A 15,756-nucleotide genomic window follows, 5' to 3' on the forward strand; every position below is an offset into this window, starting at 1 on the left:
ACAAAATGTGCATTTACTCAGTTGTTATATTCAAACATTTATTTTTGAACATTGACATGTCTAGCTTTGCATTCAACATCACATATTGTTTCCAACATGGCAACAAAGGTTAAGTCTACATTTGTAAAAACATCTGTTCACATCATTACACCACATCTTTACTTCATTTTTTATCGCTGCTTCATTTCAAACACTGATGTGACTCGATTATCAGATTATACAGATTCTCTTGCTCTCATCCACACTGTTGAGTCTAAAAAGCTGATGACGTTCCAGGAATCAGCTTAATTACTGATAAGATGTCAGTCTCTTGGAAATAAGCTAAAATAAAGTTGACTTTTAGTCCACACCATCATAGCTGGAGTGGTGACTGAAATCAAAATATCACATAAAAATATCACATTAACCTTTAAGATTCTTTCCAGGACTTAGGTCATCAATGTGAGCACCAATTGTCTGCGGGTACATCAGTGATCAAGAGGGCGAGTTAAGAATACATAGTCAGCTGGAGCCACTGCAAAGAGCAAAAGAAAAACAAATATGAGCTCAAAAAGTTTCATTTTGAACACAACACTTACACTGTAATGCAGTCAAAAACAGTACTTTTAACAGTTTATGTCAGAATGCTGTAGATTAAACTTCATTGTACATTTGTAAGCTGTAGTTTGTGTTGCTGTTGTGTTGGACTGCACCACATATATAGTGAGCTTGTCTGATCATTTGTCTTTTGTTCTGATTGAGTGACCCGTTAAGGCAAAAACAACATGTTATGCATTTAGCAGATGTTTTACTGTCCAGTAGGCTCCAAACAAGAATTGTCATTAGGAAAAGGAAAAGAGACTACCAGCATTAGTGTTTGTTTAAATTACTTGAATGTACATAAATAGATAAGATTTAAGTACAGTCTGATGCAATGACCAATAATGCATACTAATTAATCTGACACTTTCATCTAAAATCAGTTGCTACAGTTGTCAAGATGCCATCTATACATGTTGGCATTGCATACCTAATCACAATTTTCTCCTGCTAACGGGCTGATTATGTCGTTATCCAGAGATAACAAAGGTCGTTTTCTCAAGATAAAAAGATAATTAGCTTGAGCTCTTTAGATAATTGCATTCAAATAATGACTTCAACATAAATAACTCAGGATATCATGTTGTAAAAAACACTGAAACTGGCTTACCTCCAGGACATTGAGTTTGATGATTCCATCACCGTCTTTGTCAAAAGCATTGAAAGCCCCTGTAGAGACACGTTAAATTTGTCTTCATTAATCTCTTTAGAAATCTTAAACTAATGGAGTTGGCTGATGCTGCAGTTAGTGAGACCTATGAGTTACATGTGTTAATGCAAAGATTCATAAAAAGGGGAAAATATTGTGTATTCTTATCAGCAGTGACTCTGTTAAAAACTGTGGGTAAACGGATGAAGTAAATCACTACGCCGATGACTACATCTTTTACATTATAACACAATTCAGTTCTGTAATAATTTGGTACTTGGTCCTGGTACTTACTGAACATGCCCTCTAGCCTCACAAAACAGCAGATGTAACTGTCAAAGTTGATGTTGAGGTGTTCGTCTGTGTAGCGCATGGCTATGATGTCATATAACTGGTTGTTGAGGTGAAACCCTTTGAGAACAAAACACAGATCAGGTACATGGTCAAAAGTTCATATCACGCTACAGATTTCCAAAAAGAGACTGGAAAGTATGGGATTTCTTACAAGAGTTAGGACAAAGCTGGGAACAAAATTATAAATTGAACCTTTACACAGTATTATTATTATATTAAATCATATTTTGAACAGCCAATCACTGACTATGTACTACCAGTGTTTTGAAATTTAAATTGTTAGCTCTGAAAAATCATTGAATCTAAAAATAGAAATACACAGTAGTCAAGATCAACATCCTGTCAGTGTTTAAATCTTAAAAGGTATTTCTTTGATGCTGCTCACCTGCATCATTAACTGCGTTTCTCATCTCAAAACTACTGATGGAGCAGGTTTTGTCTTTATCGTAACGTTTGAAGATCAGCTGAAAGCACATGAGGATATTGACAGTCAGACTTGTAGATTTGTTGAACATGAGTAGAAGTTAAGGTTGGTAAAATGGTCCCACCTGCCACGCTTTGATCTTTCTCCACAAGTGTTTGAACTCCTGCAGGTTCAGCTTTCCTGTCCCATCAGTCTGAGAATAGTTCAGCCATGGAAAAACCATCAAAACCACCAAATCTTCCTCTTTTTTTGGGGTACTTCTTCATGTTTTTTTTTAAACTATTAAATGAGATTATGATCGTGTCACCAAAGGTTCATTGACAATTAATTCTTAAATGTACTATTTACTAAATTCCAATTTACCAACGCTTTTGCTGAAAATAAAGGCATTACCTCCTACCCCCTCCAAGCCTTACCTCAGTGCTCTACAATAGCTTATCTTATCTCTTATCTTAAATAATATATGAAGCCAAAACGTGTTGATCACCCCCTGGTGGCTAGCTGCAGTATAAGTCAAATCCCGCCACCTCCATGACAGCAGATGGGACATGGACCAAACTAAAAACTCAAAGTAGGCTACATGTCAAATAGTTTTAGTTTCTGTCATTTTAGATTGTTCTTATCATCGTAACTTATGTTAAAGTGTTAATTTTTTTCTGATAAGTTTGGTTTTTACTAATTATTTGAGGCTATAAAAAGAAGGTGTAATGTCACGATTGACAGCTGAGCCCTGCTCGCAATTGAGTCGACACCATGCCTCCACCGCCTCGTCACTACTGCGCAGACTCTGGCTCCAAATAACATCACCACCGAAAGATGGCATCACTGGTATATGAGATATTTGGTTGCCAGCCTAAAGCATTCATGAAAAATGTTTTTCCTGTTTGTACTAAACCACAGGACAGAGAGTCGCCAACAGCCTGCTATTGTCACCTTTATACACCACTACACACGTTCCTCTGGCTTTACCCAACTGAAAGGATACATCCATCAGGGCAATCATGCTCCGACACGTCTCAAGGCTGAAACCCTCTGTCTTTATTTCACTATCTGTGAAAAAAGGACAGCTTGGTATGAATGATCAGCACATGAAAAAGACTACAATAATGATCTTAAGGGAGACCTATTATGCTGATGTGTTTTGGAGCATTAGACCATGTAAACCTATTCTAGAAGTAACCCAAAATAAATATATGAACCTAAAAATTAGCATAATAAGCATGTCTCCTGTAATCTTTCCAGTGTACTCACGTTTAGCGAGGACATTCTTCATGACCTTCATGAGTTCGTTGGCACAGATCTGCATGTCCTGATAGAGGGAGGATGTTTTTAATATAACCTCAAATATTTCACTCATTATCTCTTTTAAACACTCTCTCCTCTCTGTGTACTCACTTCACCAGCAATCTGTTGGTAAATGACTTTGAACTGTTTTTCCTCTTCAGTCTCTTCCTCAGGTTCAAGTAGTTTTCGCTGAGGGACAGATAAGGAAGAATCAATTTATAAACCTGGTTACTGGTACAAAAAAATAATTCTGAAATGCTTTCAATATTCAGGAAAAACTAACCTCTGAGTATTTTTGATATATGAAAAATAAGACTGTAGATCCACTCCATCATAGCAGTGAACTACTTTTTGAAAAGTAACAAAGTACATTTGTTCAAGTACTTAGCTCTGAATGCATTTCCTTATAGTACCAGAGGAGAGTAGCACATTAGGGAAAGACATAAACGGCTTGGCCTGTATTGAGGCCTTACAGGAAAACAGGTGCAGCTCAGCCACTTGAGACCTGCTGGCTTCAGACTCGATTGTTTCATTCCCACCAATGTTATTTGACCTGGTCAAGATTGCATTTCAGAGCTGTCAGTCTCCAGAAATTACGACAGGGCAAAGGTCTCTGGATATTGCTGTGTGGCTGCAGTGTTGGTGTTTTGGCTTAACTACTGTATAACACTTTTGCTCCTTTGATTACCTTTGGTTTCTTCTTCTTTTCTCCCAGAATGCCGTCATGCTCGATTTCTTTGTTGGCTCGTGCTCTGTCTGACACAAATACAATAGGCTGGCATGTGGGTAATGGCAGTGGTTGGAAAGAGGAGAGAGGGGTTATAAGAGACAGAAAAGAGAGAGTTAATTTATAGTTACTCCACTTGTTATTATCTATTCATGCGATTATGACACAAACTATAACTGCCAGCACTGACATAATGGAATGAAGCAACGAGGAAGTTTGAAAGCAGCCTAACGAAGCTATTGCTACTTGCATTCATTACCTTTTCTTTCTTTTTCTTTTCTTGCTGATGGCCAATAAGACAAGGAGGGACAGAAGGATGAAATGAGATGAAAAGGAGGAAAACACTAATTTTCAAGTCTGTTAGTTTCTCTTGTGGGGAAAATCAATGAGTGATCTCATGGTATGAATTGGGACAAGACAGAAAGATTTCAAGAGGTACATGAAATATCCATGCTACTATACTGGGGTTTACAATATATCAAAGTCAAACTGACAGTGCAGTGTTAAAGACGTGATACTCTTGTTGGAGTAAGAAGACTAATATTGTTTTCAATATTAGAGGGCAACAGTATGGAGGACTGAACCTGCCAAAATCAAAATTAAATAAGTAATGGCTCAATAAAGATATTATCTGCTGTTAAATGCACAAAAGGGTCAAGTACAGTTCATTACACAGGAATTCAGGTAGTGTTGTATGGGGGACTGACAAAACTAAACTAAAATCAAATAAAGAAATAAATAACTGCTTGATAAATAAGTAAATATGCCATTGAATGCACCAAAAATAATATTAAAAATAAATGTATGCATATATCATTTTTTTTTTAAATGTGACACAAATTGATATTTTTGTTTAAATTTGTATTTAATCCATTTAAAATGTATTTACATATTTATCTACTTCCTTGTTTAATTTTCCATTTCATTTATTTGTTCACCAATTAATAAATTATTTATTTAAGTTTTAAAAAAAAATATTTTCCCCTTTTTCATTTTGCAAGATAAAACATAATTCAATAAATAAATACATAAATTAATAGATTAAAAATACATAAATAAAACAGTAAAACAAATTGAATAATAGGAGAATTTATACAATAGTAAATAAACACAGATGTAAATTAAAACAGAACTGTCAATTTATGTCACATTTTATAGATTAAATAATACCTAAATTTCTTGTAAATATTATTTATATTATTACATATAATGGTTTATTTATTCATTGAGCATTTATTTATTTATTTTTTATTTTGTCAGTTTAAGTGCTCCATACAACAGCACCTGAATACCTGCGTCACGAACTGTACCTGTGCATTCGTCCCTGAAAATGAATGAATCGTTGTTCTACTTCCTAGATTCTCTGATACATTTAAATTAAAACAAATTTTTTTAAAAAGTGTATAGCAACTGAAAGCAGTTGAGTTTCTAAATACATTTTTAAATGGTGTCTGGCCTCGTTTTAAGCCCAGAGGTTTGTTCTGAGTCCTTTCTCCACTGCGATATCAGTCAGAAATATCAACAGACATTATTACCCCACTTCTTCTTCAATCACTTTACAAACCTGCGTTCCATCAGAGCCGATTGTGTTCTCCGCTTCCCTATGAAGAAAAACAGACACATTAGGATCCCTGCTATTTATTGTTGGACTTCATTTCAAGGCTTTGATATATTTTGCACTTTTACGGTGAGCCCTCCCCAAAAATAACATCAGCTGCACCGCAAATATGGCTTGCGACCCTCAGTGATCCTTACTCAGACGTGCTCTGCTTCTCAGAGAAGACCCTGAGAATGAACTCTCCCTCTTGATGAGGTTCAAAGGTCGTGGGGATGATGACATACTCTCCTGGGGGGAGACGGAACCGCTCCGTGACCTCCCGCAGGTTAATGTAGGTCTTGCATTTAGCCTTGGAGGCTGTGTACAGGAAGAAGTCCTTCTGCAGATGCTGGTTCTGTCCACACATCTATGATTGGATAGAGATCAGAGAAAGCATGGAAATAGTGAACGTTGGTGGGCTGGAAATGACCTCCACAAATAAGGAAAGTAGTTCAAAAATGTCAGGAAATAAGTGTTTTTCTTGTTGGTCTAATCTGTTGAAAAAACGAAGCGTAATAACTAAAAGTTGTGGGTTCATGGAGGATTATGTGCTGGACTATTTCTTGGCCGAGTGCGAGTGCAGCAAGTTCTTAGTCAGAGCCAGGCTGGCCCCGCTTCAGATCGTTTTGCTACGCTAAGCTAACTGGCTGCTGGTGTTAGCTTTATATTCAGCTTTTTCCACATTTAGGAGTAGAGTTGTACTGTGAACATAAAGGTTTCAACCTCTACTACTACCACCACATGTGCTGATCAAACACAGACACACAAACAAACAGGACTCTCTGCAGATACAGGTCAATGCTGTGAACGCACTGACTTCATTAAATAACATCCTTCTCCAACATGGGTATACCTCTTTCGGGACCTGCAGACACAAAGAAGAAGTTAAGTTTAACTCCAGTAAGTGTACATCAGCTTATCCAGCGTCTCAGGAAGACTGAGTGATATAGGGTCATGTCCTCAGTACCTGGTAGATGGAAAATCCAATGGTGAGGAATCTGGCCCCTTGATGACGCTGCATCCTTCGACCTTTCTGCATCAGAGCCACGACGAGAGTGCATGCCACGTTCCCGTCCTCTGGGTCGTCATCCTCTTCGTACAGCTTCAGCCGATACTGAGGGTTCGTCCAGAACGTTCCTGTAAAACACAAGAAGTAAAGACAGAAAAATTAGATGAATATTGGCTTTTAGAGGAATAAAAGCTGCAATAAAAGCTGGAAGTAGAAAACAGCAAGGGCCCACCTGGGAAGTTCCTGCAGCCTCCAGCAGAGCTGCCTCTCACCCAGCGACCCTCATTGACGGACACCGTCCAGCTGTGTCTTTCATCACCCTGCAGTGTGTCGGGGGTCAGGTTACACATCTCCAGCTTGGTGAAGTTCCTCTTAAAATCATCAAAAGACATCCTGGAGGGGAACATGAAAGAGGAAGCTTGTAGGGGAGGAAACTTTTTGGAAGAAAAATCCCCCCTCTGGTTTCTTCCATTTTACCCACATTTGAGAGGTCTTAAGAAAAAGTCTTTGTTACATCTTATGGGAGGCAACTACAGAGCTAAATTAATATTTTATTATGACAAGGAAAAACACAAGGGTTTGAGACTTTTAGACTGACAACGTGTGTATAGTTAGCTAATACTGACCATGTTAGCAATTAAAAGTACAGCTGAGGCTGATAGTGATAGGTGTGAAGATTCACAATGACAGAGAAGTTTTGAGTTTCATGATTACGTAGTTGATTTTACGGTCAGTTGGTTTACGGTCCGGACTAAATTGCTCTACTAAACTACTCACCAGAACTCACTCGCCTCTATTGTCTGTTTCTTTAGGTTTTCCTTGTCTGCGGTGGAAATGGTCGACCATTCCTTCGAACTGTGGAAAAACAAAATCAAAGGAATAATAAAGGGTAAAGGAAGACTATCACAGTGCAGCATCAGTTAGGCCTTGGTCATATTTTTGGCAATAATTCCCTGTTTTTGAGAATAAAGACAAAAATCAACAACACTATTGGATTTCATTCATCATAATAAAATATTTATGATGCTGGCAAATGTAGAAACCTCATACATCTTAGCTCTATTAAGTAAGAAGCTTCATATAAACGTAATTATTGCAAATATGACATATTTTCATAATAATATAGTTTTTTTTTAATCCTACTTTGCACTCCATGGTCCTTTCCACAGCACGAAACCCCAGGGATTGCGCAGGCGAATGAGGCGAACTTTGGTGTTCTTTGCAACTTCGTCACACTAGAAACAAAAAACAGCCTGTTAGCATTACTTTAAAAGGTCTTCCCTCACAAACAAATCTGCATTTTGAGTACGTAGACATTTTACTTTACCTCCGCCAGGCCGATGATGGAGTAGGCATGACCCCTCACCAGCCCCAGATCTGTCCGACTCTCCAGTTCACTGGCTGAAAAAACCTGATACAACACACATCGGAGCAAAATTCAGACTGGATTTTGAGGTGATACATCTCGCTAAAAGATATTCTTTATTCATTTATTTATTCTGAACTTGATGGTTACAATTTAGGTTTTCTGAAATCAAATGAAAGGTACTTTAACTTTACTTTAGTTTTTCTTTCATGCTCCTTTCTACTTCTACTCCACTATAATTCAGAGGGAAACATTTGACAGCTTTAGTTACGAGTTACTTTACAAACTGACAAAGAGCTCACAATAATGTATAAATCTAATGTTTTGTTATAAATTAAACTACACAAATGTATATACAAGTACATCTAGAATTACTTTTGGATTAATTAGTCGATTGACAGATAATTAATCACTTTGTTGACAGTCATTTTTCATACAGTACAATTTCATGGTTACAGCTTCGAGAATTTGAGGATTATTTTGATCTACTTTGAATAATTATGAGGTTTATTCTGTTGGTAGAGTCACAGGGGCCATTTTTCTGCATTGAGTACTTAAAGTACATTTTCCTTATCATATGTACATACTTGTGCAGGACTTTCACATGTAATATAGTATTTTAACATTGTGGTACCAGTATTAGGTCTTTCATTTAAGTAAAAGTATATTAATACTATTTCCACCTCTAGATAGAGGAAAACAGGCTGAAAATAAATGTATCTATATAAATAAATGTTTATTAATGAGGTTTATTTTCTATTTTTTATATGTCCACCTCGTCCTTCTTGCAGCTGATGTTGAATTAGATTTTTTTATATTTCAGTCAGTGTTGTGTTAGTGATGTTTTCATCGCTGCACTTTGTGACTTCTCCCGGTCTTTACTTCACTCTTTCGTGACCACTCACATCTATGGAGCAGCCCATCAGTGAGCCTCTCTGCAGCGCCTTCCTCATGATGTTGTAGAGCTCTTTGGGCGCCTCAGACAGCTCGAAGAACTCGGTAACGCCACCCGTGAAATCCTCCATGGCTTCCAAAGTGTTGCCCCCTTTCAGTGCCTCATAAGACCCGTGCAACCTGAGAGTGAGGTCAATCATTCCTGTCAATACGCTGACATATAGTGTATGACATGTAAGGCATGGACTCTACACTGTGTCTGCTGCCAATTTGTGAAACATGAGGACAGAGGAGTTGTGTGCCGGGTTGCTTAATGAGACACTTAGCTCAAAATTGAATCTTACAGATTGTTTCAGCTGAAATAAGTCCAGATATTATGCAAGTGAGACAAGAGCTCATTAGTTTCAAGCATCAGTCATCTTCTTTTTAGATCAAGTGGCATTATTTTGATGTCAGTGGGGTGATTTTCCTTTCGTCTTCACTGATACTGATGAAAACCGGTGACTTTGCATCTAAAACACCTGAAATGGTTTCATGTTCATCAGGCTTTCACTGTCTTCACAAGAACTGAAGACTCTGAACTCAGCTGAATGAAATAACATCACAGAGAGCTTTGCAGTGGACGTTAACAGACTGTACTTACTTTGCGTAAGCTTTTTCCAAAAGAGCGCTCCAGAACTCGTTCTTCCTGAAAGATTTGGTGAAAACCAGCTGGTTGTTGCAGGTGGGGATGCGGTCGTCCACAACCACATCGATCCATTCGCCATAACGCCAGAACTGAGTATCAGAAGAAACAACAGATTTAAAACATGCAGTTATTAGACAGAGGATCATTTATCACTGAGTGAAGAAAAGTTCATGTCAGATTTTCGATTATCAGTTGATTCACATCTGTTAAACAAGGTCTGTTAAAACATTTGAAAAAATTTATAATGTCTGCCAACTACTTTAAATAAACACTATTTATTTATTGATTGTGGTGCTGTGCTCTCCCCTTTTCTACTGCCTTTAAATGTGTTTGCTTTTCCCTATTGTCCCACCTGTTGTGTGTCTTGTATGCACAATTGCACGTTACCCAACCGGTGGATTAATAAAGTATTTGGCATCGTAACGTATCGTATGGAAGTGTATCATATCGTATTGTACTGTATGGAGGCGTATCCTATCCTATCCTATCCTATCCTATCCTATCCTATCCTATTGCATTGCATCATATAATTTATCACATGTGGAACAGCATTTCACCTAAAGGCACATGTGATTCCCATTCTAACATCACAAGTGAAACACAAAATATCAAGTTTCACATGTGCTTTATCATGTGACACTGTAACATTTGGTAACTAAAGGACCAGTGAGTGGGATTTTGTGTCATCTAGTGGTGAGGTTACATACTGTACACAAAATGTACAATATGTCAAATGTCCATTTAAAAACCTGGAAATGGAAGATGCCGGCGTAGTTCTCAGTGAAGCTCTGATCGGGGGGAATCACTCTGTACAGCAGCTTCTCATTCACCGTCAGACAGGCGATGGCAGCCAGCAACCAGCAGTCACCTGTCAACAGCAGATTCATGAGCTATGAAAACACTTGATCCAGGCATTACCGCTTCGTGAAGTGTCGCAGTTGTCACAGATTAAAACTTCATTGCTGCAGGTGTCATCAACATCACCCAGGTATATGGGGTACGGTTAATTCTCAGTTGCTGCAGCTGTTCAGCATATTCACAACTCTAGTTTCCATCCCACGTGTCTTGGCTGTACTTCACTTTGTTGCCGTGTCTCCCAACAGGACTTTATCTGCTCGTACAGAAGGTATAAGTAGCCGTCTTAAGCTGAGACACAATTGAAGTTTTTCACTGTTAGAAACTTAATTTGCACAATCTTTTGTAGAAGATCGATCAGACACTGAAAGCAGCTGAATTAGTTGTTTCTCTCTACCCTTGTTGGTTATGGAGGGTTTTAAGGGCCAAAACTAGATATATTAAATACACAAATAATTGTATAGTTAAATGTCTAAATAAATTAATAATAACAGAATTACATAACAAAAAAGAAAAAAGTAATGCCTAATGAACATATAATTTTATATTTAAATGCTTAAATAAATGAACAAATAAATAATAAAAACATTTTTTTATGTATTTATTTACAATGACAATTAAGCACAAATTAATTTATTATTTATTCATTTATTTATTTCAGCATTTTATTCATTTATTTAGGCAACTATTATTTATGTATCTATATATTTATTTATATATTTTGTTTTGGCCCTCAAGACCCTCCACAGTCAGTAACTTTCTTTTCTATCACATTCTTATTTTTATTCTTTTTCTTATTTAAATATTAAATTAAAGGACTTTTCAAGGACTTTCCAGGCCTAATTTCGTCAAATTCGAAGACACAACACAGCATAATTTGACACATGACTCAAGAGTATTCGTTACTAGACTGAGAACTATTGAGAACTAGAAGGCTTTACAGAACAATTAAAAAAACTGAATACTATTTATTTAAATTTTTTTATTTTTCCTCAAATTCACCATAAACGTTTGATATATATCCTGGAGAATCAGGGAGAGTAGATCAGTTATTTCAGTTCCCCATTCCAGTTCCACTCCCCAACAGCACGGTGCACTTCAGTACTTGTGAATCACTTGTTCGAAAGCAGAAACTGTTTAAATGTTACCCAATTCTCCCTGACAGATGTCTGTCCGGTTGGCTCCATCGATGATGAACTGGGGGTTTTCACAAATTTCCTGTCAGAGAGAAAAAAAGAGAGATAGAGGTTGTGATTTATGAGCATGTTGCAAAATATCAACGCCACAGTTCACATCATTTTCTCACTGTGAAATGAGATGAAATGAAATGAAAGATGCATTATTGCCATTTTTAAATGTATTGATCCAATCTCTATAATGAGGAAAAATATTCGTTTAGCTATATTTCCAGTCTGAATTCTCCAGCAAGACAACATGTACTCCTATCAAAAGACATATCAGGTCATGTTGCTCCTCGGGCAAAAATGCTGCACGACCAACTGTTTAATTTACTGCCATCCACCGTCACTGGATAATGATAATACTGAATCTAATAGATGATTAGAAACTTCAGTCATGTCTTTTATTTGTTTTGTTCACTTTCAACTCAGCACCTGCACTTTTTAGGCTTGGTTGTGCATGTATACTCCCATTTTTTACATCATTTTGATATTGGTCAACATCTAAAACCTCACAACAATTTAAAATCTGTATTTACACATCGACACCTGACATGATTCATAATATGAGGACTTGACCCTGAAACTGAAAGCGAGTGGGAGAAATTCCCCTGGCTGACTCGGACCTGCCCGGACCATGACACCCCCTCTGCTTTCGCTGCACATTAATGAGAAAGCAGCTGGTGGAGGTCGCCTGGTCACGACCCTTTACTCGTCTAAACAAGTGACAACGTTGTGCTGAATGCAAAGAAGCCTTTACCTCATAACTATGTATTTCTGTCAGGGCAGAGTTATGGACTGTGTCTCTGGTCCTACTGGAACTGACTAAACTATTATCCATCTCTAGCATATATTCACACTCTTACTGAATTACATTATGATTTATTCTTCTCATTCTTTGACCTCTGGAAGGTTTTACAGGGTATGTTTGTGTTTATATGAGCTCATATTCCTTGTTGTTGTGAAAGAGATTTCATGTTGAATGATTGCACAATCTCTTTTTATTTCTGTTCAACAATTATGCTGTTCTTTTTCTATTTTCTTGAAAATATTGGATATTTGAACCTCTGTTGGTCTTCAAGGGGAGTTACTACACATGAAATCTTGGTTTTTTTCCCAGTTAATTTGGGGATTTTGGGGCCATTTTGCTTCATAACATGCCTCTTTCAGATTAGTTTAAAGAAAACTTAAAATATAGATATTAAGGTGTTCAGATTTCTGTTCTTGGTGCAGCATTTGATAGATCAGAAAACATAAAACACAAAAAATAAATGTCATTATGTAGATTTTTTTTAAAAGTTGCAAAAATTGATTTTGTGTCTGTATTTTCTGATTTATGGAGTGATAAAAAGCGATATTCAAAATTGCATCTGTAAAACTTTTGCCTCTGATGAAGAATTTTGAACTTAGCTTCACTTAATGGCCAGATTTTGGTTCTGGAAATATCAGCAAATTAGCCGATATGTAATTAGATAATGCATCATTAAACTACAAACTACTTTTCACCTGTAGCGTCTGCCCGTCAGACCTTTTGAAACCCGTCTGGATAAACAAGTCATGCACACTTATCAGGCAGAAAACGAAACAGCATTTTCTTACACAAAATACTCAGTTTCAAGAGTTACAGTGATAGAAGGGATGGAATAAAGATATCAGAAACATGTTTTGATTCAGGAGCTTCACAGCAGTGACTGTGTTTCCCCTCATCACATGACTAACCGTAACTGAGGTGGTACAAATGCTGCCTCATGTTCCTGATTTAGAGCTGCTCTCCTGCTGACCCCCTGGATGGGATTCATGTATCACTAATCTCAGCTGAATAGCCGGAGCTGCATTCATCATCAGTCATTAGGCAACGATCAAGTTTCAGATTCATGTTACACTGGATCATTTCTATGCTCAGTCCGTCACATGTGTTGACTCGAATTAGAATAAAAACATATACATAACACATACAATAATGTAATATTGTGGGAATTCATCTTTCTTAAGTTCCCTCTCCAATCACACAAACCTGAGAGAAATTAACAGTCAAGCTCATACTGGGCAGTGATCGAAAGTAACTAAGTACTTTTACTCTCTTTTGCTTGTTCATCATTTTAGGAAAGGCACTTCATTTGCTTTAATGCCCAGAATTTAACAAGAGGATTTGTAGGCCTACCACTCCCATGTGTTTGAGGTAAATATAAAAAAAAACACAGCCAGTTAGCTTTGCATAAAGACTGTAAGGAAAAGGACTTCTCTTTATCTTCTGCAATTTCATGTTAGTATCTAAAATCAATAAATAACGCCTCAAAATGATATGTTGAGCATATATAAATGGGTATATATAACATACCCATATTTATGGGTACTTCACTACATTGACCTGGCGTCTGTAGTTACTTGTTATACTGAAATTAACATTTTGCAAAAACATATGAAAGTTTTTTTTTCAGATTTAACTACCGAAAGTAAATTAAGTCAAGCCCGACCATTATATCCAGCCTATCACTGATATATCTGTATGTGCAGATACAGTTTGGGTTTTTTAGAGATAATAACACAGAAAAAGATGCTCGAGGGAAACACAATCATTCAACTCCCTGTTGAAATGGACTGTTTCAGTGCACTGATGTCATTTTGGACAATAAGGTTTACTGTTAAACTGTAAAATATCCTCGTCACAACTATTCAAACAACATATTAGGGATCATTGCAAAAAATGTGACAACCAATACGCTGATATTGCGATCTTATTGAAGTGCACTTCAGTGTCTGATATAGATCATCTTGACTTGAAAGAGCTCTCTGATTTTTGCTCATAACACTGTAACAGAGTACTTTTACTTTATGTGTAGCTACTTAAGTGTTGGTTCAGGGTTTGTGTCATTTATTGTGTATTTATTGTGCACTTTGAGTCAACAATGCACGACGAAACAAAATATCTTCTGCTAAAATTCAGGGCTAAGTCAGAACCACTTAAAGACCTCCTGTGTGAGAGTCAGCTGTCTGTGATTGTAGAAGGTGACGACCCGGAGCTATGCACCCACAACCATGTGGCCACCCCACTCATGTGTTGTGGAGGAAGTGGTGAGAAACACAGGGACTTCAGAGAAGAGCCACTTTTGCGTGGCACACGACCGGCACTCACCGAGGGACGCTTCCACTCGATCTTCATGGCAGACTTGTGGCTGTAGAAGAGCGAGGAGTCGTTTGCGGGGAACAGAGGGTCTTCAAACACCACCTTCTTCTTCACGTATTTGTCTCGCAGTTCCAAGAAAGTCTTGAGACGCTTGGCATCCTTGACAGCCTCGTTTCTGCTCAGAATCGCAGAGTAGATCGAGTTAGTCCCAGCGGGAGGGTATTCAGCTTTGTCATCAGGCCCATGAGATGCTTCAGTCTCATAAAGCACTTTCACCTTTGTGTCTTCAACCAGAGGAACTTTACCTTTATGTGTCTCGTCCCCCATTTTATCAGTGAACACTTCAGCCTTTGGTGTTTCTGTTTCAAAGTCAGTTTATAAAGTGCAAAAAAAAAGAAAAAGAAACCCAGGAGTCCTTCCTTATGTGTGGAAACAGAGCTTCAACTTGCAAAACGGCCCAAAGAAACTTCCTGTGTCCTCGGTAATCACTTTTAGTTCCTTTATTTGCTGGAAATACTGTCACTGCTCATAGCCGGTCACACCAACCAACAGCTTCTCACACCAGCACTCACTGTTGTGTCCCTGGAGCTGGCTGGACCTAAATATAGGCCTGTTTAAAGGAGGGGAGGAGGCTTCTCGAAGAGAGACACTGGCCCGGTCACAAGGGTTTCAGATCACAGTGTGCTGATCAGGGAGACTCCCCAAAATCTGTACATCTAAGATAATATATGAGGGAGGACTTTTGGAAAATTGTATCAAAATCAGGTGATAAATCCAGTGTGCACTAGCCTTTAAATGTGACCTAGGGGATAAAAAGCTAATAGTTAGTGCTTAAGATTAACAACAAACCTAAATATTTACTGATAATTACTCATTATATTAGCTTAATCAAGCTTATTTTAATACATAATGTGATTTACTGGATTGTAATGACTCCAAACTTCAGTTCTACATCTATAATATCAGTTATAATGACACCTAGTGGTGAAACAAACGCCTTGACGTGTACTTCCTCTCCAGCTGGTCAG

The 15,756-nt window shown here is 37.6% G+C and overlaps 1 protein-coding gene across 1 annotated transcript; it reads right to left on the reverse strand.

Moving 5' to 3' along the window:
• Window positions 1–17: 17 nt before the first annotated feature.
• capn3b (calpain 3b) lies at window positions 18–15,322 on the reverse strand. Its single transcript, XM_084377252.1, has 23 exons — window positions 14,738–15,322; window positions 11,575–11,644; window positions 10,321–10,439; window positions 9,527–9,660; window positions 8,895–9,063; window positions 7,951–8,034; window positions 7,767–7,858; window positions 7,401–7,478; window positions 6,856–7,016; window positions 6,582–6,751; window positions 6,468–6,479; window positions 5,773–5,981; window positions 5,582–5,618; window positions 4,277–4,300; window positions 3,979–4,065; window positions 3,402–3,479; window positions 3,258–3,315; window positions 2,992–3,056; window positions 2,131–2,199; window positions 1,968–2,046; window positions 1,523–1,639; window positions 1,190–1,248; window positions 18–514 (listed from the first exon to the last, which is right to left on the reverse strand). The coding sequence occupies exons 1-23, from the start codon at window positions 15,053–15,055 to the stop codon at window positions 488–490; spliced, it is 2,316 nt and encodes a 771-aa protein (XP_084233378.1). The 5' UTR covers window positions 15,056–15,322; the 3' UTR covers window positions 18–487.
• Between the last annotated feature and the right edge of the window lie 434 nt (window positions 15,323–15,756).

This window comes from Pagrus pagrus (assembly GCF_965226575.1).
Source record: "Pagrus pagrus genome assembly, chromosome: 16".
Taxonomy (NCBI): domain Eukaryota; kingdom Metazoa; phylum Chordata; class Actinopteri; order Spariformes; family Sparidae; genus Pagrus; species Pagrus pagrus.

Bases quoted from the DNA above. Each gene is read 5' to 3' on its own strand.
- capn3b (XM_084377252.1), bottom strand. From the start codon at position 15,055: ATGGGGGACGAGACACATAAAGGTAAAGTTCCTCTGGTTGAAGACACA. The intron at 5,619-5,772 runs GTAAGGATCACT...TTTTCTTCATAG, and splicing joins GAGAAGCAGAGCACGTCTGA to GGAAGCGGAGAACACAATCG. The intron at 3,057-3,257 runs GTGAGTACACTG...CTTTTTTCACAG, and splicing joins GAAGAATGTCCTCGCTAAAC to ATAGTGAAATAAAGACAGAG.